Source organism: Oncorhynchus gorbuscha, linkage group LG03 (assembly GCF_021184085.1).
Source record: "Oncorhynchus gorbuscha isolate QuinsamMale2020 ecotype Even-year linkage group LG03, OgorEven_v1.0, whole genome shotgun sequence".
Classification (NCBI taxonomy): Eukaryota; Metazoa; Chordata; class Actinopteri; order Salmoniformes; family Salmonidae; genus Oncorhynchus; species Oncorhynchus gorbuscha.
This window is the reverse complement of record NC_060175.1, coordinates 87,291,755-87,317,972: the sequence shown is the minus strand read 5'-3', so window position 1 is coordinate 87,317,972 and position 26,218 is coordinate 87,291,755. Positions and strand designations below refer to the sequence as shown.

Genomic DNA, 26,218 nt, shown 5'->3' with positions numbered 1-26,218 from the left:
CTAATTTGTGAGCTATTTACATAGGACCCAGCTCGCTAATGGCATGGTAGGGCTTCATTGTCCCTCTAACCACTCTGACATCATCAATGAAAATGCACTCACATCAAAACAGTATCTTGCTTTTAAAACTCAACTCACTTTGATCAGTTTGAAAAAGTAGAAACAACCGTTTGAATCCGAGTGCAAAACATTGTAGTTGCGGATGTTTCAAATCCTAACAACTAAATGGACAGCACTTTCTAGGGTGACGATTAATTCAAAACACCATATGCAGGGTTCGCACAAGATGTTTGAGGTGCTTATAGTACTTGAATTTGGCACTCTGAAATTCAAGTACTGGAATACCTTTAATCAAACATTTTCTCGTTGGTACTTGACAAGTATTTATATTAAAATGAGATAACAGAAAATGATAAAATATGTTAGAAAAATGTATTGATCTTACTTATTAATTTCCAGGCAGACTGCTGAGTTTAATTTCCTCACGTTTCGGGCTATGGTTTCCAGGCGAGCGAGCTCATTCCACCCACACTGCCACTCAGCCAGGCAGGTACAGAACTGACTGAATAGGCGTCGCCAAACGTCACATCGATAGCTAAAATGCAGAGCAAATGTAGATTCAAGCCTGCCTTTTGTGCGTATGGAGCATTTATGGGATATTTTATTTGAGCTCATGAAACATGGGACCAACACTTTACATGTGGCTTTTTATATTTTTGTTCAGTATAGTTTACCCCAAACATTTTTTTACCACTACATCACTGGACCAAACCACACTGTAAGGTGCAAAAAATGTGCCAGACTTTAAAATCAGCCCTGAAGGGGGAAAGAGACAACGCTGCACTGACGCCAGTTGTACATTTACTTTTTCTCTCCAGAGCTTGTTTCTCATTCAATGGGCGCCTGCGATATTCCACTTGATCAAGCGGCAGCCGTGCTCCTGCCATTCTGGTGGCCGTTCACGTTCCGTTATCACACAGCCCACTCGCCCTTCTCCCAACCGGCGACTTTAAAGCTACCAGTCGGAAGCAATGCGCTTTTTTTGTAGCTGTTAAGTAGTATATTCCCGATTTCCCAATAAAAATACAATACAGTCAGTCATTCAGTGGGAATTGTGTACTAATGTGAATAGAAAATGTGTGTGTAGTACTGATGATGCTGTAATAACTTACCAATCTTGTTTGCAGACCTGCCAACATGCACGCATTTTGCGTACCATCTACGCAATTCTCTGTCCATGTACGCAGGTACAAGTTCCGAGTTAAATAGGGTCCGATGTTTTTTTAAATATTTACATTTTAATAAAAAAATTAATCCACTGAGTAAATCTAACATCCCGATTCTCGAGTTGCAACACACAGACATGTACGGAGTGTGTGTCAACGGACATGGAGATTAAATACGCCATTATTCGCCGTAGCTACCCGGTGTCTACCGTGTTTCTTGTGATGCTGAGTTTGCCGACTGTCAGCTGTACGTAAACACATGGACAAATCCCTTTTCGACTCCGTGTGTTGTGGAAAGGTAAATACTAATTATGTCAAGCTAATTTTAGCGAACATAATATGGACATACAGTGGGCTCTAAAGTGGCAGTTGTTGAAATGCATATACGAAAAATAACTGGTCGCATTTGTGCGAGTGTGATATACATTTAATTTAGCATCCCATTAGTTGTATTTTCCATGTAACTTTACGAGGATCACGCAACCTGATAGACTGTAACTGTCTTATGATCCACGTCACAAAAAGCATTTACAAAAGTAAAATCCAAAATAAATAAATCATCTTGGCATTAAATGGAGACGGGAGTTTAGAGGAATGCGCGATGAAGAATGTAAGATTGCGCCATTCGTTATACAATACATAGCCTACCCCATATTACAGACGGAAGAAACAATATTACAAAAAAATGATTTCATGTCTTTGGTACATAATTGGTCTAGCCTATACTCAAAAATGCCACTCCATGAGTCTGGGAGAGTACCTATAAGCCTAGGCGATGCTGTTGGTTCATTGATTGTGCACGATGGCTTAGTGATAGTGTTTTCTTTCATAATTAATAGGCTGACGTTACCTTTAGCTGAATAATTTTTCTTACTATAAAATCATATAAAATAAGGGCATGGGGACTAATAAGCATATCTTGTCAGCTAAATGAACAAGCCTACAGCCTGGCTGTAGATATACAGTAGGCCAACTCGTATTCTGTTCTTCTGAAATACATTTCTTCATATCATGTTTCTTTAGACCTTCCTAAACTGTATTAATGGATATATTGTGACTGTGTGGGCTGTATTACATGGATTTATTGTGATGGTGTGGGCTATATTACATGGGTTTATTAGACTTTTAAAAATGTATATGTTCCAAAGGCTGGCATTAGCGGCTTGAATGCAGCTTAGCTTGTATGCTTGGAGGCCTGGAGAATCTAAATGTGTGTGTTAATTAACGGTCAATTACCATGAGACCGGCATTGTTTTGCATGACAATAACTGTCTGACAAAATTTCATGACCGCCACAGTCCTATATCAAGGGGTTGTGAAACATTCATACAGACGTAAAGGGGAACCAATAGTATTGATTCATGTGAACGAGGGTAATAAAAATACAATTTTGGTTAGGTTGCTCACCCGACACCGACAATATAATAATATAAATCTATGTAACTTTAGTGATTTGGTCAAATGTAAAGGAGTAAAAAGCAAGTTACTTTCTTCAGAAATTACTTGAGTAAGAGTACAGGTACTGCCCACAGAGAGTAACTAGAGAAGTACTCGTTTCTCAAAAAACTCAAAAAGGTCCGTAGTGGGCCAGATTCAAACTCATGCCTACTCTGACGTGTGCTTTTGTCAGCAGCTGTACCCACTGGATCACACAGGTGCTAAAATAAACATTAAGCTATTTTGTCTAATTCTTGCCATGAACATATAAAAAACGTTTTTTTTAAATACATCAATCCCCCCCAAAAATATTGTCTATTTATTATATTCCAAATACGAATTCACACGAGAAGCACAGTAGCCTGCTTAGAAAGCTTATTGAGCTGATGCACAGTGGACCTGCAGTATAAATTATTGTATAGCCTACAAACACTGCTTCCAGCTGCCCCCTGGCGGTGATTCTAAATATTAAATATCCTTTCAAATCTTCTTGCTGCATGATTATTTTCGTCCTGTGACGAAATGGCTCATATTAAGATCTGACATCTGTGTCCTGTTCAGTGTGCAGTTGGTGTGAACAACATAAGTCCAGGGGGAACATTATATGAATGCATACATGATATATTATGTAAACATGTAGAATAAGGAATCATGTCCACTCTATGCAGGACATTTATGTGGTTCTGGTTTTGTCAGATGCCTCAAATATGCAGTGTTCTCTTGTCCACACTGATATGGCTTCAATCTCCACAGATATTTATTTTAGTTTCTCTGCTTGCAGTTATAGATTTACACTGGATGATCTGTACCCCATGATGAACGCGGTGAAGCAGCGAGCTGAGTTCTATGACGAGTGGGCCTCCCACGTGACAGAGACTCTGGAGGCTAAACTGGACAAGAAAAAAAGTGAGAGATGAATTCACCTTGCCTATGTACATGTCTCCATTAGTAGTGCTTTTTAGTGACGTATTAGGCTTAATATGGGTCCTGGAAACTGGCCCAGAGACTGCAATTATTAGTGAATTAGGCCTCACCCTTCTCGTTGTAAAGCACTGTGGCTGTGTAATTAATTATTGTAACCGTCTCTCCTCAGGCTTGTCAGTCTTCCGCTCCCTCATCAATAAATCAGAGTTGAAGATGTTCCCTGACAACGACCTCCTGCGTCAGCTCCGTTTAGTCACACAGGATGCAGAGAAATGCTCCTCAGTTGCTCAGCAGCTACTCAACGGCAAAAGGCAGACCAGGTAACTTACACAGTCCAGTGAAAGAGTACCACTGGTTAATTTTTCTCCCTCGCCACAAACATGATCCACTATGCCTGTGTCTTTATTGTATTCCTCAATCAACAGTTATTCTAATTTTCTCACCAGCGATGTATAAACATGTGCATATTGGAGTAGGAATCCGTATGATTCAAGGTTTGTCATAATTGCTCCTCACAGGTATCGCTGTGGTGGAGGGAAGACACAGAGCCAGCTGACTGTGGAGGAGCTGAGGTCATTTGTCAGGCAACTGTACAACCTCCCCTGCAGCCTTCCCCAAGCCCCCAAATTAAAGGTATTGTAAGCCAGTGTCTCAATGCCATCATGATATTGAAGCCATTAGAAAACAGGCCTCTGTTTAAATCAATTGATCAGAGGATATTGGAATAAAACACATCTCAATAATTTTTTTGATCATAACTGAATCTGAATTATGTTATATTTTTCTTAGGAGCTCTTGAATTGCATCGAAGACTTCCAGCAACACAGTGAGAAGCTCCTGGCAGATGAGACCACCGGCACAGAAGAGATCCAGAGTCTTTTAGACGTTAGCTTTGACTTTGACGTGGAGCTGCCTGAACTTCCATTACTACGGGAGAGGCTGGCACAAGCCCGCTGGCTAGAGGGGGTGCAGCAGGCCAGCACCCAGCGCTCCACCCTGACCCTGGAGACCATGCGGAGGCTGATAGACCAGGGCGTGGGTCTGACCCCTCACCCCTCTGTGGAGAAGGCCATGGCTCGCCTGCAGGAGCTGCTAACTGTGTCTGAACACTGGGAGGACAAGACCAGCAGCCTCCTCAAGGCCAGGTGAGGGCCGTACACTGAGGGTTTCTCTTTTACATCTGTAATCTGTAAACCAGGGATTCCAGGTTTTTTTGGTGGGTTGTGTATCTGATTTGAAAGAAGAGACCTAAATGTAGTTAAAGGTACTACACAGGATTTATTTTTAAATATTTGCATTGTAATTTCAGAAAATCTCCATAATATATCTTGCGCTAATAGTGTAATGGTAGTGTTTCACAGTATTATGGTAGTGTTGTGATAGGCTGTGATATTCGCCTATTGATTTCTCCAGCCGGTGTGCCATCTGTTGTCAAACTGGGAAAGCTGTTCTTAGTTCTTGGTTGTGTTATTTAGTGGAAATAGCTATTTTCCTGGTTGCTAAAATTCTATACTGTTCCCTCAATTTAAGTACATGTGAGAAAACAAGTACTGAATGGTGTAGGGATTTATTCTGATCACTGTGAAATATCTTTTCAATAACAAAAATGATTGTTTTTCAAGCTGGTGGTCCAGCTTTAAACATCTGTAAAACTATATTTTTTTGTTATTGAAAATAAATGTCACAGTGATCACAATAATTCCCTATACCATTCAGTGCTTGTTTTCTCACATGTACTTAAATTGAGTGAACAGTGTAGAATTTTAGCAACCAGGAAATTACAGCGTTTTCCACTAGATAACTCAACCACATAGTCAGAATAACTTTCCCAGTTTGATAACAGATGCCGCTCCGGTGGGAGAAATACATTGGTGAATATCACAGCCAATCAAAACACTGGCGGATAAGTAATACTGTGAAACACTATGATTCCACTAATAGCGCCAGATATGCTATAGACATTTTCTGAAATTACAATGCAAAAATTCTACAGAAATCCTATGTGTAGCACCTTTATAAGGTAAACAAATATAAATGGGTTAAGGTCATCTTCTGGTTTTTGTTATTCTGGATCATTTAGACCGTGAATTTACAAAAATGATCCTCACACAGTGATTCAACTCTGGGTCTTGAATTTTACTGAACTTTCTCTACAAAATGAGCCATGTGGTTATATCACTTGTATTAAAGCTAGTGAGGTTTTGCTTTAACTAATGTACAAACATTAGCATTGGTGACTAGATTACTGATTTGTACATTAGCAGAACTATGTCAGTGTCCCTGATTTTGCTTCATTTTAATTCCAGCTAGTGCAAAATGCTGCTGCTAGAATATTCAACAAGATCTACAAAAAGTGAGCATGCATATCTAGTTCTGCTTCATCCCATTGGTATCCAGTGCATTTTAATAACCACTGTCACCAGCGTTTTCAAACAGCTTTTTTAATGGCATGGCTCTCCAAGGAATGTGCATCTATTCTGTACGCTCCACATATCCACGGTTTACCTTTGAGTCTTTTTCAGTCCAGTTTTAAAGGGATAGTTCACCCAAATGACAAAAATACATTGGTTTCCTTACTCTGTAAGCAGTCTATGGACAAGGTATGACAGCAATCCATGCTTTGGTTCAGTTTTCAGCGTTATCCCCAGGGATTTTAACAAGATAGTGCTGCTCCGTATGGCCGGGGGGGTTTTAGTCTAAGTCACATTTTAGTAATTTCATTCTTCGTTAGTTTTTTATGTTGTTTAAAACTCTGGACAATGTTAGTCTAGTTTTAGTCAGCCATTTTTGTCACACAGTGTGTTCTTAAAAATATTAATGATGAATATTTAGGCTACCTCTAACTTCCATCATGTGCACATTCAGATAGTAGGCCTAGTTGGACAAGGTTTTCTCCTCGTATACCTTGGCCGGCAACGTTGATATTGTGTCAGATTATAACCAATGCCAGCCATAATCAACCATATAGGCTATAAAACCTTAGCCACGGTTAACAATTTACGGCTCAGATTTTTAACCCCATAACTTTCAAGGGGGGTAAATAACAGTGTTTCCTTGAAAATGGGAGAATTCAAGCTTTTCAAAAAATGACAGGACTATTACTGTACTCCTAATATTCAACAAATAGCATGAGTTTTTCCCATAGGAAATAAGCAACCGCAACTTGCATTAGCAGACCGCGGCACAAGATCGGCAACGCGGATGAATAACAGTGCACATGGGGAAAATATAGCTTCTGATATGATCAAAATAATAGCCTACATGAATGTAAGAGAGAGTAAACATTGATTCCAGTTGAGGTTAGTTACAAGTGAAGTGTCCTGCCTTCGCATCAGTTCAAAAGATTGACGAGTGACTGAAGTGACCTGGGAGCTGTGTGGGAGAGCCGGGCAGATCGGCTCAGACTGCACAACTGAAGGATGTCAATTCTGGCAATGAGAGGATTGCGTGAAATATACTCCATGCATGTTTAGGATTGGACAGAATGGATGAAGAGGAGCTTTGTCAAATTAAATGTCCATTAGTCTTATGTGGAATTCTTTTCTCGTCGTCACATTTTCATAAACTAAAATTAAAAGGAATTTGTAATTGTTTTTTTCCCATGACATCTCATCAAGTAATTGTCAGGAAAAATTGGTGATTGTCAAGTATATTTCGTGATTTGTTGATTAAATTATAACTGTTGTTGTCATACCTTATCCATAGACTGCTTACAGGTTAAGGAAATTAGTGTAATTTTGTAATTTGGGTGAGCTATCCCTTTAATTGTCTGCATCTTTCTAAAGCTAGAGTTCATAAAAAAATGTATTTGTCATTTTAGAGCTTAATATGGTGAGAAGTACTGTTCTCTCTATCTCATCAAGGATGGCTGGATAGTTTTGTTTCTTTATGATTTTATTATCACTATGTTCAACATTACCTTTATTATAGAATTGTGCAAAGCCCATATCACGGTAACTGTATATGTAGCCTATGCAATGGTTTCAAAGTGTACCATGGTTGCAAGGGGACAGTATAGATAGCCTACCTGTAGTTAACTGCCAAAATAAAGGAAACACCAACAGAAACTGTCTTAATAGGGCGTTGGGCCACCACGAGCCGCCAGAACAGCTTCAATGCTCCTTGCCAAAGATTCTACAAGTGTCTGGAACTCTAATGGAGGGATGCAACGCTTTTCTTCCATGAGAAATTCCATCATTTGGTGTTTTGTTGTTGATGGTGGTGGAAAACGTTGTCTCAAACACCGCTTCAGAATCTCCCATAAGTGTTAAATTGGGTGACTGAGAGACACACACACACACACTTTAAACCCCCTATGCTTCTTTGAGACCCCTCTTTCAAAGTCACTGATGTATCTTATAGCCATGGTAGCCAAAATAATGGACAACTGGGCATTTTTGTACAAGACCCTAAGCATGCTGGGATGTTAATTGCTTAATTAACTCCGGAACCACTTCTGTGTAGAAGCACCTACTTTCAATATACTTTGTCTCTCATTTACTCAAATGTTTCCTTTATTTTGACAGTTGCCTGTATGTGGAGCTACTTAGACTAAATGATCCATCAGTAGTCAGAGGAAAACGTTGCATGGTTCACAACCATCACCGCAGTTATGTCTGCTTACATCAGAATTATCAAGGGTTAAAGCTTTAATTTACCTTTTGTAAAATATGGAGTGAGTAGAAACATATTGTCCAACAAGTGAAGTGATGTGTCTTAGGAATTGCCCCCAAAAATGAACATGATAGTACATGCATATATTTATCATTAATACACACCTGAGAAAATGTCTCCATAGTCCATAAAAATTGATGAATATGATTTTTAGGCTTCCTGGCAGCTGGATAACTGGGCCCCCTTATGCTGGTGACTGACCAGTCTTCTGACCTAACTGTTGTGTTTTCTACTCCACCAGGCCCCCCCTCTCTATAGAAACCCTCTCTGAAACAGCTGAGAAAGTGGCTGGGATCCCTGCTTACCTCCCCAATTGTCTGATGCTGAAGGACTCCATCATTAGGGCCAGAGAGTGGCTTCAGGAAGCTGAGGCACTTCAGGTACAGAATAATACAACAGGTTTTCACACAGATGTCATAGAAACAATGCTTCCAGGTTGACATGTTATAATGTGTCAACTTTATGTATAGAAAACTTTAATTCTGTGGACTCTTTCAGGATGAAGATTCCATTCCATTGTTTTACAACCTCTCTGATATGGTTATTCGAGGACAAGACATCCCAGTCCAGCTTGACCCTCTAAAGCAGCTAGAGTCTCTGATGGCAGAGGTGCAGGCCTGGAAAGAGTCTGCAGCTAAAACTTTCCTCGTGAAAAACTCTCACTTCACTCTGCTTGAGGTAATGGCCTAATGGCTGTAATGCACCACTCTCTGAAAGTTCCATGAGTGATGTACAGTATATAGCAGTTTATTTCCCAGAAATGCAGTCATTAGAATTCATAATTTGTTCTTGTCCACAGGTTCTGTGTCCAAGATGTGAAGTTGAAGCAGGTTCTCCGAAAAGTAAGTCCAAAAAAGCTAAAGACATCACTCAGCACAGCAAGAAGAAGATGGTGAAGCTTGACTGTCTCAGTGATGTGGAAAAAGCCCTCTCAGAGACCAAGGACTCTGCTTCTGCTGTAAGTACACCTACACTGGCCATTTCTCAACTTAATATATATATATATTTTTACTCAATTTAAAGATTGCGGACCTTCTCTTTCTCTACTTTTTGTACACTAGTACTAGATATGTGCTCTACCTCAATTCATGTTGGACATGAAATTATATTAATTAAAATGTTTTTACATTTCTTTACCAGCTGGCAACTCTCGGGGAGGTGCGGTTACAGGAGATGGGGGCCCTCTCCTCCCTCCGGGCAGCTAATGAGTCCAAGCTCCTTCCCACGGCAGACTGCATGGACCTGAAGGTGTGTGTGTGTCAGAATCCCCCCATGGGAGCCATGTTACAGTGTGAGCTCTGCCGGGACGCCTTCCACAGCGTGTGTGTGAGGGCTTCCTCAGACTCTCGTTCAGCCCAGGCCTGGCTGTGCCCGCACTGCCGACGCTCTGAGAAGCCCTCCCTGGACAAGGTCCTGCCCTTGCTGGCATCGCTGCAGCGTATCCAGGTGCGTCTGCCGGAAGGGGATGCACTCCACTATTTGGTTGAGAGAACAGTCAGCTGGCAACAGCGTGCACGACAGGTCTCTTCCTCCTGTGGACTACCCGACCTGGAGGAGAGCTTTGCAACTCCACCATCTACGGATGGAAAGGTCAGTCAGTCATACCCCTCTTCTGAATTGTAGAGTTATCTATCCATTTTAAAGTGATAATTCTGAACAAGACCATTATAATGCTAAATGACCAGATTTTTTATATTTTTTTATACAGCCAACATGTTTAACTCCAGAGTGGAACAGGACAACTCATGATCAGATGGTCTTCTACACCGAGCAAAGATGCATTCCTCTGCAAGGTCAGTTCTGTGGTATAAAGCAGTGTTGTATAATCATTTTTAAATCATATCACAAACTGGACTTCTTGATAACATTATTTTATTGATTAGTTAATTAATTTAGTATTTGAAATGCACTCTACTGATGACTACTGATTTATTTAAGCATCTACAGTAGGTTGTAGACATGACCTTTTACATGAACAACCTGGCGTGTGCTGTGTTGCTGCAGATCTTAGTGTGGAGCTGGAGGAGTTGATGGTGGAAGGGCTCCTGCTGCAGGTGTCTCTTCCAGAGATCACACAGCTCTACCATGTGTTACTGAACGGGCTAAAAACACATCATACCAACGAACGCACGTCACTGCAAGATGACAACCCCTCAGACTGTGACAAACTCAAGCAGTGCAACTCTCAGGGAAAAAGCTTTCCACAAAAGGTTTCAAATACATTTAATTCAATTATACTGTTGAAGTAGGAAGTTTACATACACTTAGGTTGGAGTCATTAAAACTCGTTTTTCAACCACTCCACAAATTTCTTGTTAACAAACTAGTTTTGGCAAGTCGGTTAGGACATCTACTTTGTGCATGAAACAAGTAATTTTTCCAACAATTGTTTACAGACAGATTATTTCACTTATAATTCACTGTATCACAATTCCAGTGGGTCAGAAGTTTACATACGCTAAGTTGACTACCTTTTTAAACAGAACGGAAAATTGCAGAAAGTGAGGTCATGGCTTTAGAAGCTTCTGATAGGCTAATTTACATAATTTGAGTCAATTGGAGGTGTACCTGTGGATGTATTTCAAGGCATACCTTCAAACTCAGTACCTCTTTGCTTGACATCATGGGAAAATCAAAAGAAATCAGCCAAGACCTCAGAAAGAAAATTGTAGACCTCCACAAGTCTGGTTCAACGCCTGAAGGTACCACGTTCATCTGTACAAACAATAGTACGCAAGTAGAAACACCATAGGACCACGCAGCCGTCATATACCACTCAGGAAGGAGACGTGTTCTGTCTTCTAGAGAGGAACTTACTTTGGTGACAAAAGTGCAAATCAATCCCAGAACAACAGCAAAGGATCTTGTGAAGATGCTGGAGGAAACCGTTAAAAAAGTATCTGTATCCACAGTAAAACGAGTCCTATGTCGACATAACCTGAAAGGCCGCTCAGCAAGGAAGAAGCCACTGCTCCAAAACTGCTATAAAAAAAGCCAGACTACGGTTTGCAACTGCACGTGGGGACAAAGATCGTACTTTTTGGAGAAATGTCCTCTGGTCTGATGAAACAAAAATAGAACTGTTTGGCCATAATGACCATTTTTTAATAAATAGAAATATTTCATCTTTATTTAACCAGGTAGGCTAGTTGAGAACAAGTTCTAAAGCAAAGCAGTGTGACACAGACAACAACACAGAGTTGCACATGCAATAACATGGAATAAACAATAAACATGCCAATAACACAATAAACAAGTCAATGACCATCGTTATGCTTGGAGGAAAAAGAGGAGGCTTGCCAGCCGAAGAACACCATCCCATCCGTGAAGCACGGAGGTGGTAGCATCATGTTGTGGGGTGCTTTGCTGCAGGGGGGACAATCACCACCTTCCGGAGACACCTGAAACCCCACCTCTTTAAGGAATACCTAGGATAGGATAAAGTAATCCTTCTCACCCCCCCCCCCTTAAAAGATTTAGTTGCACTATTGTAAAGTGGCTGTTCCACTGGGTGTCATAAGGTGAATGCACCAATTTGTAAGTCGCTCTGGATAAGAGCGTCTGCTAAATGACTTAAATGTAAATGGGGGACTGGTGCCCTTCACAAAATAGATGGCATCATGAGGGAGAAATTGTGTGGATATATTGAAGCAACATCTCAAGATGTCAGTCAGGAAGTTAAAGCTTAGTTGCAAATGGACAATGACCCCAAAGCATACTTTCAAAGTTGTGGCAAAATGGCTTAAGGACAACAAAGTCAAGGTATTGGAGTGGCCATCACAAAGCCGTGACCTCAATTCTATAGAAAATTTGTGGGCAGAACTGAAAAAGCGTGTGCGTGCAAGGAGGCCAACAAACTTGACTCAGTTACAGCAGCTCTGTCAGGAGGAATGGGGCAAAATTCACCCAACTTATTGTGGGAAGCTTGTGGAAGGATACCCAAAACATTTGACACAAGTTAAACAATTTAAAGGCAATACTACCAAATACTAATTGAGTGTATGTAAACTTCTGACCCACTGGGAATGTGACGAAATAAATAAAAGCGGAAATAAATCATTCTCTCTACTATTATGCTGACATTTCACATTCTTAAAATAAAGTGGTGATCCTAACTGACCTAAGACGGAAGTTTGACTAGGATGATTAAATGTCAGGAATTGTGAAAAACTGAGTATAAATGTATTTGACTAAGGTATTATTACACTTCAGACTTCAACTGTATGTATTTGTATGATTGAAAAGTATTGGTTTATTACTGTTACGACGGTATCACGACTGTTGAAAAGAAGAAATACATTTTTCTTAGTTTAAGAGGTGTTTTTAATCACTTCAGGATGGGTTGATAAAGGAAGGAGTGAACGGAGCAGAGAAGAAGGCTAAGCGACGCCTGGAGAGGGAGGCTGTAGAGCCAGAGCGCAGGGACAAGGCCAAGAAGCTCCAGAACAAGAGACAGAAAATGAACAAAGACAAGAACCTGGAACGCAGGGCGGCGTCGACCTCCTCGTCTCACTCCGACTTCTCCCAGTCAGATGACTCTGAAGAGGAGATGTGTCCAGCAGAGGGATGCCAGCAACCTGAAGGAGATGAGGTCAGTTGAACTTTTTTGATAAATCATTCACTGACAAGATAAGAATAAAAGATAAGCAATACTTTAACTGACAACCTTATTGACTGACTAGTAGAGTGTTGGTGTTTAAATAAAGGAGAGAGGGACAGAATGCCTAGCAGTTTGTTTGTAGAAGAGATTGTAAAATGTACTGAATGTTCAGTTCCTTGTCTGACTTATGTCACTTGGGTTAGACTTTATTTGAGATGTATTTGGCCTTTATTCATTTGGCCTTTTGATTTATTTCAGGTGGACTGGGTCCAGTGTGATGGCAGCTGTAACCAGTGGTTCCACCAGGTCTGTGTGGGTGTGACAGCCGAGCTGGCTGAGAAAGAAGACTATGTGTGTGACAACTGCACAATAAGCGATGGTCGCTGAGGAAATGAGGAGGGACTGGATGGGGAGTTTACTACGTTAGCAACTCAGTCACACAAGTCAGGATGTGTCAGACTCTGCCCTCATACCCCCCAAACCCAGCCCTTCTTTTATCCCCATCCCCTTTGTAACAACGGTGCTATCTGCTCTTTATTGGGTTTTTGTCGAGAACTATACTGCTTGGTTACTTTTTTTGTATTTTACCTATTTTTCTTTCCTCCTCTGATCTGTTGGTTGTTGTGACAGAATGTGGATCAGTGTGCTGCATGGGTTTCCATTGCATTGGGTGGCGCAAAGGAGTCAAACAATAAGTTACCCTGTAAAGATCAAAGGGGGTGTGGTATATCGCCAATATACAATGGCTAAGGGCTGTTCTTATGCATGACACAATGTGGAGTGCCTGTATACAGCTCTTAGCTGTGGTATATTGGGCATATACCATAAACCCCTGAGGTGTCTTATTGGTATTATAAACTGGTTACCAATGTAATTAGCTAGAACAGTAAACAAGTAATTTTGTGTCATACCAGTGGTATATTGTATGATATATCACGGCTTTCAGCCAATCAGCAATTCAGGGCTTGAACCACCCAGTTTTATGTCTGATATACCACTGCTATCAGCCAATCAGCATTCAGGACCCAAACTACCCAGTTTATAATACAGTATATTGTACATGGAACTTCCTTGCATACAAAACCAGAGACTCAGAGGATGTGGGTTAAGGTCCCCTTCTTCCCCCTCCCCCTTAAAAAAATATATAAATAATGTAATAGAAAGAACTGTATTTTTCAGGAAACCCAGTGCTTATTAGTACATGCATCTGAATAATATAATTATTCAGACAATTTTGGTAGACTGTTTTATTTATCTGAGGAATCATGTTTGTCTGAATTGATTTCAATGGGTTGGTCTCCTCTGAACTATGTGTTGGTGCTTTTAGCAATGGTTTGATGTACAGAAACAAAGTGTATATGCTGTAGGGTAAGTTACAGTTGTGGACTAGCAATGTAGCAGACAGAAGGAACCCTATCAACTGCCACATATGTGCTTGGGTGGGTTACTTTGGGAAGGAAAGGAGAGCGGTAGTTTGACATTGCAGTTTATATTGTGGAATAAAAACATTTTTGTTCTAATAGCAAAGGGAAGGTTTTCATATTTTCATTTGGTCCACTGGATGACCTCATATCAATACTATAGCATGTAGTAAAAACTCATAAAAGCAGGCTTATTACATGATGAATGCATGAGGGTACTTAGTGTTTGGTCAAACTCTGATTTAAAGAATCTGAAATACATTTGCATCGACATAATAGGCTACAAAAGTATAATTCTCTTTTGATGACATGTACAATCATTCTTATAATGGGGCCATACAGCATAGAGACGATTAATAACTGTCATTTTGCATTTTTCGCTTGTGTTGTCATATGGCTTCAGTCCAGCTCCAGTGCTCTGATCTCAAATTGGGCATTGAGCTAAACAGTTCTTCTGAGAGGCGGTCCAGGCAGTCTCATAGGCCAGTACCCTCTCTTTGTCCAAACTATTTCAATCGCATTGAAATCTCATTTCAAATAGATACTGGTGAGGTCAATGAACCTGAACTTAGTGTACCAATATAATACAACTATTGTCAAAGGTATTTTTGAGACCAGCAGTGCAAATTGCTCATCCAGTTGCGCAACAGGACATTTTTGTGGGAAATAATGTCGAGGAGGAAAGTCCGGAATCAACGCCCCGCCGAGAGCGAGGAGGACTCCGATATTGACAACCTGTTAGCCGCTCTGACACTCGCCGAGGTGGAAGAGCTGCAGAGCGAACTGACCGTTATTGACCCGGATCCAACTGTGCCAGTCGGACTCCGGCAGAAGAACCAGACAGACAAGCAGCCGTCAATAAAATACAATAGGGGGGCAATGCTTGACTACTGTGAGCGCGAAACCAAGAAACTCATTCAAAGGGAGCTGTCCTTTGAGGTATGATGACACTGTTTCCGCCAATGTCATTGTTAACTGTGCGTAAAGGGCTGTTTCTAACCAAGAAAACAAATGCAATTGTTGGAGTTTCTTGCTGTTTGAACCCTGAAGAGGTGTTATTACAGTAGGAATAGTGTAGCCTAGATGTAGCTGTCAATCGAATACTTCAAGTACCAATTTGACAGTTTCTTAGAGTGCCCAAGTATATCAGGACCCTGGCTTCCAGACATGGTGCAGTGATTTCACGATTCAACATCAGGGATGGTGGGGGTTATCAGGCAGATGAAGATACTATTGTGGGCAATGTTTCACAAACTTAAAATATAACTTCTGTCTCTTCTGGAAATAAATAATAATTGTATGGAGTTCAACAGAAAGTGGGGATACAGACAGATGTATGATCATGTAGTACATGCTGTAATGATCAGGGTGTAATCCTATATAGGTTGTTTTGTCATGAAAGTATATATGAGATACCACACAGGTCTCAGATCTTGACTATGACAATACCACTATCTCATAGAGTTAATTTGTTTTAAAATGCCACAGTGATATCCTAATAATAATAAAGAAGCTTAGACACTGAGCTTATCTGTTAATGCATGTTGGCACCCAGCTGTTGGATAGAGGCTCCAACAGCTGGCCGGTAAGGAAACATAAGCCCTGTTGAAACAGTCATGTGTGTAGAGACTAATGAGATGTCTTGTTGTTTGAAAACGATCCAGAGCAGGGGTACAGAGGACCCAGTTTGAACAGGCAAAATCATCCCTCTGAACAGTTGCTAGGCAGTGCAATTTTTATTATAAACAAATGAGCCCCTGGAGCCCTGAAGAAAAAAAGACACTGCATAATCTTGAGATTTTCTTTTCAGCATACAAACAAGACTCGGAGAAGTGTTTTCATTACTTTGCAACAAGTAATGTGATGAAGGTGTGATGTGATTACTGGGATTTTGAGTCCGAGTGTGTATTTGAGGGAATACAATTCTGTTGAGTGTATGTAATTGATTTTACATGTGCTATCTCAGGATCTAAATGTATTTCATTGACAAGTATACCATGCCATGTATAAATAGCAGGATATGTGATTCTAGCTATTCAAATGTTAACTAGACTGCTACATAATTAGTTATGAATACTAAATGATCCATCCTAAAAAGCTGTACATGGGCCTCTGTGGTGTTGACCTTCTGTATGGTGTTTTCATAAAGCCCCTTGAAATCTGGTTTTGGTGAAAAGGGTAAGAGACAGGCTCATAGAATAATGAGTCTTGTTAATGCTGGCATGCTGGTTCCAGTTCTAAGACAAATTAAATTCCAGAGCGAACGCTCCTCTCGCTCTGACCCATACTGCCTTTTAAGGAAACATCTGCCAGAGTTACTTACACAGTGGCTTACATATCCCTACAGACGTTTCAGCCTGTAAGGGATGCAAAAACCCTGATTCCTATATGCAAGATATACAATTTTACAAAACAAACAGATGGTGCTCATAGAGGCAATGTTCCATCGGTTTTTACGTAGGCTGTTAAGGACATAAACATTCCAGATGCATTCTGAAAATATTTCCGAACTGACAAAACATACATAGATGTTACATTCTTTATTAAATAATGAATACTAGACTACATACTATCAATTCAGAGGGGCTGGGTTAAATGCGGAAGACACATTGTATGCATTCAGTTGTACAACTGACTAGGTTTACCCCTTTCCCTTTCCTTCCCTACATCGTGAATTGCTTACTAGAAAATGTGTAGTATACTGTAGAATACTATATTACACACTCTAGTATCCCTTGATCATGTGTAGTGCTTATTAGAATGTTGTAAATACTACAGTATTATCCACACAAAACACTATAGTCAATACTACAGTAATGTCCACAAAAACACTTCAGTCTGTAAAAACACTTTTTTAACTAGTAAATACTTCATTATTTAATTGGCGTATATCTATTCCCCTCCACCATACTGCAATTTGTTACACCCTTAAGTGGAAAATCTACATGCCAAGAATAGACCATAAATTGTATCCCTACAGGTTATAGAAAAGAGCAGAAGCTCTAACTATTTCTCCAGTAGATCTCCTGAAGGACAAAGATTCAATTTCTATGTCGAAGATAATAAAACTAAAACACTACAGCAAAGTCCACAAAAACACTACAGTAAATACTACGGTATAGTACAGTCTGCAAAACACTACAGTAAATACTACATTCATTACTATATTATATACTACATATACTACAGTTATTTTACAACAGTATTTACACTAAAGCGAACTGTAAATACTACAGTATTTACAATAGTGTTTTTGCAGACTTAAAAAAACACTACAGTGAATACTATACTATATATACCATAGTATACTAGTATTTTTTCATGTGGGCTTGTATGATAAATGCAACTATCTTTCTTATGTTCCTGATACTGAAGGAGCCAACAACTGACAGAGTGAAACGGGAACGCCTGAAGAAGATGGGGAAGAGCTGTGATAGTTTCTTCTACTTCAAGTCAGATGACCAGGATGACCAGGATGTCATGGACCTAAACTTCTCTGCTGTGGAGACCCCTAAGGAGGACATATCCAAGGACGAAGAGGAAAAACCTCAGAGCAAGAACTTGAAGGGTGAGGGAGGGAGTGGAGAGGGAAATGAGGAAAGGCCACATAGTAGGTTAGGGGGAGATGAGGACAAAGACCATGAAAAAAAGGAAGATAAGATTGTTGACAAAAGCAATGAAGTACAGGTTGAAGAAAATGAGAAAAAGGAGGAGTGCATAAACAAGGAGAAGGGTAGTAACAAAACACTTGATCTTATCTCAAAATTACAAACAAAAAAAGAAGATACAAAAGAAAACGAGCAAAAATATATCAGAAAAAAGACCGTCTCTAAAACCAAGGATCTGATTTCAAAGCTTCAAGGGCATGCTGATAAAGACGATACTAAGGAGAAAGAGAAGAAAGAAAACCCCAAAAAAATGAAGGATAGCAAGATCGCAAGAGGAATTTTCTCTAAAGTAGAGGAAAAGCAGAAAGAACTCAGGGGTACTGAGGTGAAGGAAAAGAGGAATATTGAGAAGGACAAAGATAGCGAAAACACGAAATCACACAGGAAACCAAGTAGAGTCCAGGATGAGACACAGATAGACAGTGAAAAGAAGACAGAAAGGACTCCTAATAAAAACAGTAAAGCCAGCAATGTAAACCTAGAGAACAGTAGTAGGGAAGAACGCTCAGCTGGTGAAGTCATGGAGGGAGGCGAGGAGGACGAGGAGGCCAGCATGTTTGATGAGCTCCTGGAGCATGTCAGAAAAGATGACCCTTTAATGACTGAGCTCAATGTCAACAACTCAGACGTCATCAAGACCCACACCCTCATCCAGTTTGCAGAGGCACTACAACACAACACACATGTCAAGACGTTTGCTTTAGCCAACACCCGAGCTGACGACCATGTGGCTTATGCCATTGCTGGCACTCTGCGGAACAACACGTCTCTGACCAATGTCATCCTTGACTCCAACCACCTCACTGGCAAGGGAATTTTGGCCGTGGTACACGCCTTAGAGAAAAATGTAACCATCACTGAACTGCGCTTCCACAACCAGCGACACATCTGTGGAGGCAAGACAGAGATGGAGATGGCCAATGTCTTGAGAAACAACACCAGGTTGCTGAAGCTGGGCTACGGCTTTGAACTGGCCGGCCCAAGGATGACCATGACCAACATCCTGAGTCGGAACATGGACCTGCAGAGGCAATGTCGACTGGAGGAGAAGAAACAAGCACAAGCCCAAGCATCCCAGCAGCCTCAGCCATACCAGCCAACACGTCAGACACCACAACCACAGACCAACACAAAAAAGAACACATTGCCTTTGGGGAAGTTTTCTTGCGAACCTTCAACACAACCCCAATCCAAGTCTGTTGGTGAGACTAAGAGGACAGGAAACCTCCTGAAAACATCTCCCTTTTTGTCTCCCCCTAACCCTTCACCTGAACCCTTCCACAAGGGGAGCTCCAAAGCTGTGGGTAAGCTAAACCCTAAGGCTTGGGGTAGTAGGTCTGGACCAGGGTCTACAACACCTCCACCTCAGGCTGGGGATGGTGTATCTGGTCCTGGATCTACACCACCTCCACCTCAGGCTCTTAAGGCTGGCCGATCTGGACCAGCTCCACCTCCTCCCCCTGCCCCAGTGTTGGAGGGCCTAAGGAAAGCCCTCATGCCTGCCTCACAGAGAAAACTCAACGGGCAGACTTCACGCCACGGAGAGAGGAACACTAGGGACCAGTTGCTGGACTCCATTCGCAACAGCACAATGAAAGCTCTAAAAAAGGTTGGAACAGGAGAGGAGTGGAAGTTGTTTGTGAAAGCAGCATGCTAATAATATCAATACAATGTTATTAATGTGGTGAGCAGCCAACAGTATGAGGAATGACAGGAATTTTGATTACATCTGTAGACTGTAAATTACTGTAACATCTATATGAATCCAGCATTTCCCTTGAAATTACAGTCAGGAAGAATGTAGTGTATTGGTAAATAAATTACATCTAAATCTTTTACTCTCTGGCAGGTTGATGTTCCAAAGCTGCTTCAATAAAGGTGGGGATGACAGCAAGAAGAGGTTGGACTTGATACAAAAACAGAACAGCATTTGTTTTACAGTAGTAGACCGGGGTGAAGCCCTGCCTCTGTTGTTGCTGCTGAGATATGGAGAGATATCTGATCCAGTTGGTACTTCGAGCCAGAAGGTGGTTATGGTGGTTTGTAATCATACAAAGTGAAAGCATCTTAGGCTACATTGCCTGCTGACTTCAGTCTCCCTCAGTTGAATCTCTCCCTCCTGTTCTCCCGAGATGCCCATATTTGGTGATTGCATTGAAGATACAGTATGACGTAAGAATAACTCCTCTGTTCTTTTTAATTACTGGATGATGGCCAGTTGGATGTCCTGCTCTTTCATGTGAGGCTTTGTCTGGCGAAGAGGTGGGGAGAATGGGGGGGGTGCACGGTGGAATGGGAATAGTTAAAAGGGGACGAGCAACTGGAAGGAAATGCTTACACATTGCAAGTCACCGTATTTTCTTATTTTCAACAGTTATGTGGCCATAAGCGCAATGAATGAGGGCATTTGTTTGATGTTTATTTAAAAACCATGTTCCACTGTCACTGTCAAAAGATGTAATTAAACATTTAACCAAACACATACTGTAGCTAGTATTGAACACACAACTTGTATATGAAGTGCGTGTGGGTTCATAATTTGGTCAATGTGTAATATAACAGCAGCCAATCTCTCTGTTAGTTGTCCATAGGGATACCAACTGCTTACAACATGCATGCATGAGGCACTTCCCTAGAGCTGGCAGGAGACCTCTTGAACTTTGCAAGCATTTAACTATGATGGATTGTGTCCTGAGAGGGAAGGGAAGATATTTTGGGAATAGTTAGTGCTATCTGGGATCCTTGGGACATCCAGTCCCTACCCTAAATCCTAACCTCAACCTTAACTCTTACCTTAAGTATTTTACATTTCATCTTCCATGGGGTAGTTGAAATAGCAAAACTCCCGGATAGCAAGGACCTTTTGAGAAGGTTTTGAGAATGTTGTGTTTTGAATTCACTCATGGGGTGTACCATACAGATGTTTTAAGTCATGACAATATACCAAGACCATTCTGAAATGTATTTACAGAACCAAACAAAACATATTAATATGTCTGGTTTCGAGAATGTATCCGATAGCTAATAGCCAGGTCATTAAATTCCTCCAGATGAACAATTGTGGAATATTCCGTCTGTTTTAGATGTCTACATCCGCCTTATAGAGGCTTTTGATTCAACAAAAGTAGCTCCTGTCTGTAGCACTTCCTTCCTGAAATGTTGCAATCCGTTTATATTTTTCACTTCCTTAGGTAAGATAAAAACAGCCCTCAGCCACTGCAAATGATGCTGGTCAATGGAGACTGATACGGTGACAGTAGGGGCATTCGGGAGAAAAGTGGCTCTGTCCTCACATGTATCTGTGGTGAAATTATTTTACAACTGAAAACATGAAAATCTATCTGAAGTTTCTCCTTTACTTGCCAGGTGAGATTTTAACACTCAGATACAATTGCAGACACCTTTTGATATTGTAGATTTGCTGTTGTTGTTGATTACAATTGCAGAAATCTTTTGTTGTTGTTGATTATTTTATTTGTGAAAGAGACCACTGCATACTGCAAATTTTATAGAATAAAACTCTACCAAACAAATGTATGTTTTTATTATTTATTTCCTGTTTCAACTATTTGTTTTTATACCGATAAAAAATAACATTGTTTTTCTATTTTTCCAAGTTCTATGCTGTGATGCAAAATTGAGCAAATTTGGAGCGCACGGATATGAAGGTGGAGCTTTAGACATTGAGTGTTCATATCCAGATGGATATCAATATAAACCCAAATACTTGTGTCGTCATCCCTGTTCCAACAGTGACATTCTCATCAGAAGTGTGAAGGGTGAAGCATTTGTCCCAGTAGGAAGATTTTCAGTGTATGACAATGTCCATGGATGTAATTTCATTGTCAGCATCCAAAACCTGGAATTACAGGACTCTGGACATTATTATTGTGGACTTGATAAGTGGGGAAGAGATATTTTAACAAATGTAGAGATCTCTGTGAGTAAAGGTATGCATATTATTTTGCTTTGATCTCCCTTTTGATTATCTTTGAATGCACAAACATTTTACCTGGTCTACCCTCTAGTTACTATGTGTACCCACAGCTCCATTGGTCACTTCACTGTCTACACCTGCCCCTGTGATTGACAGGAAGGACACCACTGAAACTAACAAATATGTTTCCTCAGAGGTCCCCACCTTTACACAGGTTGATATAACTTTGAATAGCTTTAAAAAAAGAAGCTCCTATTGTACATTTTTGTTATATTCTAACATATCTTCTATATATTTTCTGTATACTTTTGTTTTTGCTCATTTTAAAGGTGCCATACAAAAAGTTACCTGTTGCAGATTGGGATGTCACACCTCCAACAACCTCAACTATTCGGATTGGTAGCCCAGGTAATTGAACATTCGGAGTGTCTGCGGATCCGACTTCTCTGGACCCCTCTTCCTGAACTTTAGGCTACTCTGTTTTGTTCCAAACACACAATGGAAAACATGGGTTTGATTGAGATTTTGTTGAATTATTCTCACTGTAATTTAGGCTTTGTACGTGTCCACATTGTTGTGGGAGCTGTCCTTGGACTATTGATGTGTTGCACTGTGGTTGCACTTGGTCTACTCCTCAGAAAACAATCAATGGCACGTTCACTGAGTAAGACCAAGTATTCTCTCTTTGATAGCCTACCTACATATCATATTGTACTTATGAAAATACTATTATTTTGTTTATGATATGTTGAAGCCTATAATTTGTGTCCCTTAGCATTTCCATCATCTGAATCAGATCCTGTAGATATTGCACAGGTGAACTTGATATTTGTATTAAGTTGAAGCTTTATCATATTTTAAATAACATTTTGCATGCCCTCATCACCAACTCACTCAACAAATAAACTCCCAATGCCCCCCCCCCTCCCTCTCTCTCTCAGGATGAAGAGGACACTTGTCATGTGTATGATGAGATAATTATGTACAGCTCCAACAGTGACTTGTACTGCACCATTAGGTTTTGTGAAACCCCACCGGAAATAGAAGACAATGCTCTCTACTCCCTCCTGACACTAAATGAACAAAGACCTCAGTGAGGGTCACAAGTCTCTAATCAACAGAGGGCATTCGCACAACACTGCCAACACATTGATGGTGGATATGCAGTATCATTATTGCTATTATGTGTGTGTGTGTGTGTGTGTGTGTGTGTGTGTGTGTGTGTGTGTGTGTGTGCGTGCGTGCGTGCGTGCGTGCGTGCGTGCGTGCGTGCGTGTGTGTGTGTGGGGTGGGGTGGGTGGGGGGGGGTTTACAGATGAAGATTGTCAGATGTTTGTACTGTTACCCTGCATCTGTTTCCTCTGATACAGTGCCTAGTGAAAATAAAAAATATGGAATATTTTCCAAAATATTGTATTATATTTTTTAAACGAAGATGTCTTGATTGCATATGTCTTCACACCATTACAGCTGTGAAACATTTTGAATGGGATTCTACCAACTTTGCACAACTCTTAAAGCAACATTCAGTACAGTGCATTCGGAAAGTATTCAGACCCCTTGACTTTTTCCACATTTTGTTACGTTACAGCCTTATTCTAAAATTGATGAAATAAAAAAATGTCCTAATCAATCTATATACAATACCCCAATATTGACTAATTGAAAACAGGTTTTTAGAAATGTTAGCTAATTTGTTAAATATAAAAAACAGAAATACCTTATTTACTTAAGTATTCAGACCCTTTGTTATGACACTCGAAATTGAACTCAGATGCATCCTGTTTCCATTGACCATCCTTGAGATGTTTCCACAACTTAATTGGAGTCCACCTGTGGTAAATTCAAATGATTGGACATGATTTGGAAAGGCAAACACCTGTCTATATAAGGTCCCACAGTTGATAGTGCATGTCAGAGCAAAAACCAAGCCATGAGGTCGAAAGAATTGTCCGTTGAGTTCCGAGACAAGATTGTGTCGAGGCACAGATCTGGGGAAGGGTAGCAAAACATTTCTGCAGCATTGAAGGTCCCAAAGAACACCGTGGACTCCATCATTCTTAAATGGAAGAAGTTTGTAACCACCAAGACTTTCTTTGGCTGCCCAGCCAAACTGAGCAATCGTGGAGAAGGGCCTTGGTCAGAGAGGTGACCAAGAACCCAATGGTCACTTTGATAGAGCTCCAGAGTTCCTCTGTAGAAATGTGAGAACCTTCTAGAAGGAGAACCATCTCTGCAGCACTCCACCAATCATGCCTTTATGGTAGAAGGGCCAGAAGGAAGCAACTCCTCAGTAAAAGGAACATGACAGCCCACTTGGAGTTTGCCAAAAGGCACCTAAATGTCTCTTAGAACATGAGAAACAAGATGATCTGTTCTGATGAAACCAAGATTGAAGTCTTTGGCCTGAATGCCAAGCATCACGTCTGGAGGAAACCTGGCACCATCCCTACGGTGATGCATGTTTTTCAGCTGCAGGGACTGGGAGACTAGTCAGGATCGAGGGAAAGATGAACGGAGCAAAGTACAGAGAGATCTTTGCTGAAAACCTGCTCCAGAGCGCTCAGGACCTCAGACTGGTGTGAAGGTTCACCTTCCAACAGGACCCTAAGCACACAGCAAAGGCAACGCAAGAGTGGCTTCGTCTCTGAAAGTCTCTGAATGTCCTTGAGGGGCCCAGCCAGAGCCCGGACTTGAACCCAATCGAACATCTCTGAAAGGACCTGAAAATAGCGGTGCAGCGACGCTCCCCATCCAACCTGACAGAGCTTGAGAGGATCTGCAGAGAGAAAATAAATAAAATATAAATTAGCAAACATTTCTACATTTTCTATAATTTCTACTTTTTTTGCGTTGTCATTATGGGGCATTGTGTGTAGATTGATGAGGGGGGAAACGATTTAATACATTTTAGAATAAGGCTGTAACGTAACAAATTCTGTAAAAAGTCAAGGGGTCTGAATACTTTCCTTTGTTTTTGTCAAAATTGCTCAAGCTCGGTAAATTTGTTTGGGAGTCATTGATGGACAGCAATATTCAAACCTTGTCTCTGATTTTCAAGCTGATTTAAGTCAGGACTAAGGCTGGACCACTCAGGAACATTCAACCTCTTGGAAAGCCATTCGGTGTGTCTTTGTTGTTGAAAATCAGAAACAAGGTTTGAATATTGCTCTCCATCAATGACTCCCAACGTAATCTACTGAGCTTGAGCAATTTTATATAGCGCAATAAAGACATCTGAATATTTTCTATAATTTTTCTTTAACTTTTAAAATGTGGAGTAGTTTGTGAAGATACAGTTGAAGTCGGAAGTTTACATGCACTTAGGTTGGAGTCATTAAAACTCATTTTTCAACCACTCCACAAATTTCTTGCTAACAAACTATAGTTTTGGAATGTCGGTTAGGACATCTACTTTGTGCGTGACACAAGTAATTATTCCAAGAATTGTTTACAGACAGATTATTTCACTTATAATTCACTGTATCATAATTCCAGTGGGTCAGAGGTTTACATACACTAAGTTGACTGTGCCTTTAAATAGCTTGGAAAAGTCCAGAAAATGATGTCATGGATGCTTCTGATAGGCTTATTGACATCATTTGAGTCAATTGGAGGTGTATCTGTGGATGTATTTCAAGGCCTACCTTCAAACGCAGTGCCTCTTTGCTTGACATCATGGGAAAATCAAAAGAAATATGAAATCAGCCAAGACCTCAGAAAAAAATGTGTAGACCTCCACCAGTCTGGTTCATCCTTGGGAGCAATTTCCAAATGCCTGAAGGTACCATGTTCATCTGTACAAACAATAGTACGCAAGTATAAACACCATGGGATCACGCAGCCGTCATACCACTCAGGAAGGAGACACGTTCTGTCTCCTAGAGATGAATGTACTTTGGTGTGAAAAGTGCAAATCAATCCCAGAACAACAGCAAAGGACCTTGTGAAGATGCTGGAGGAAACATGTACAAAAGTATCTATATCCACAGTAAAACGAGTCCTATATCAGCAAGGAAGAAGCCACTGCTCCAAAACCGCCATAAAAAAGCCAGATTATGGTTTGCAACTGCACATGGGGACAAAGATTGTACTTTTTGGATAAATGTCCTCTGGTCTGATGAAACAAAAATAGAATTGCTTTGCCATAATGACTATCGTTATGTTAGGAGGAAAAAGGGGGAGGCTTGCAAGCTGAAGAACACCATCCCATCCGTGAAGCACAGGGGTGGCAGCATCATGTTGTGGGGTTCTTGTGGGGTGCACTTTACAAAATAGATGACATCATGAGGAAGCTAAATTATGTGGATATATTGAAGCAACATCTCAAG

At 40.7% G+C, this 26,218-nt stretch overlaps 2 protein-coding genes across 7 annotated transcripts in view; both read left to right on the top strand.

Annotated features, from left to right (window-relative positions):
• The window catches only part of LOC124032135 (lysine-specific demethylase 5B-B-like), a 34,479-nt gene extending 20,091 nt beyond the window's left edge, over positions 1-14,388 (top strand). For all 5 annotated transcript variants that reach the window (XM_046344271.1, XM_046344269.1, XM_046344270.1 and 2 more), the window contains 12 exons: positions 3,445-3,569; positions 3,757-3,907; positions 4,106-4,220; positions 4,377-4,732; positions 8,503-8,641; positions 8,760-8,939; positions 9,061-9,219; positions 9,402-9,851; positions 9,970-10,054; positions 10,266-10,471; positions 12,598-12,852; positions 13,120-14,388. In XM_046344271.1, coding sequence (XP_046200227.1) covers positions 3,445-3,569; positions 3,757-3,907; positions 4,106-4,220; positions 4,377-4,732; positions 8,503-8,641; positions 8,760-8,939; positions 9,061-9,219; positions 9,402-9,851; positions 9,970-10,054; positions 10,266-10,471; positions 12,598-12,852; positions 13,120-13,248 — 2,350 coding nt within the window. In that variant the 3' untranslated portion in view covers positions 13,249-14,388. The remainder of the gene's footprint in view (positions 1-3,444; positions 3,570-3,756; positions 3,908-4,105; positions 4,221-4,376; positions 4,733-8,502; positions 8,642-8,759; positions 8,940-9,060; positions 9,220-9,401; positions 9,852-9,969; positions 10,055-10,265; positions 10,472-12,597; positions 12,853-13,119) is intronic.
• A 127-nt stretch (positions 14,389-14,515) lies between these two features.
• On the top strand, positions 14,516-22,561 carry LOC124032136 (leiomodin-1). 2 transcript variants are annotated; one of them, XM_046344273.1, is made up of 6 exons: positions 14,516-15,221; positions 17,658-19,559; positions 19,800-21,900; positions 21,998-22,101; positions 22,217-22,295; positions 22,441-22,560. In XM_046344273.1, exons 1-3 carry the CDS (start codon positions 14,952-14,954, stop codon positions 19,824-19,826), a joined length of 2,199 nt encoding a protein of 732 aa, XP_046200229.1. In that variant the 5' UTR covers positions 14,516-14,951; the 3' UTR covers positions 19,827-21,900; positions 21,998-22,101; positions 22,217-22,295; positions 22,441-22,560. The 2 variants fall into 2 exon arrangements, with proteins under 2 accessions (XP_046200229.1, XP_046200228.1); XM_046344272.1 differs by having other exon boundaries at positions 19,800-22,101; positions 22,441-22,561.
• The last annotated feature ends 3,657 nt before the right edge of the window (positions 22,562-26,218 follow it).

What these genes read in the sequence shown, in the direction of transcription:
- LOC124032136 (XM_046344272.1), top strand. Translation starts at nt 14,952, where the DNA reads ATGTCGAGGAGGAAAGTCCGGAATCAACGCCCCGCCGAGAGCGAGGAG. An exon ending in AAAGGGAGCTGTCCTTTGAG is followed by an intron (nt 15,222 to 17,657) that starts GTATGATGACAC and finishes CTGATACTGAAG; the next exon opens with GAGCCAACAACTGACAGAGT. An exon ending in CAATGAAAGCTCTAAAAAAG is followed by an intron (nt 19,560 to 19,799) that starts GTTGGAACAGGA and finishes ACTCTCTGGCAG; the next exon opens with GTTGATGTTCCAAAGCTGCT.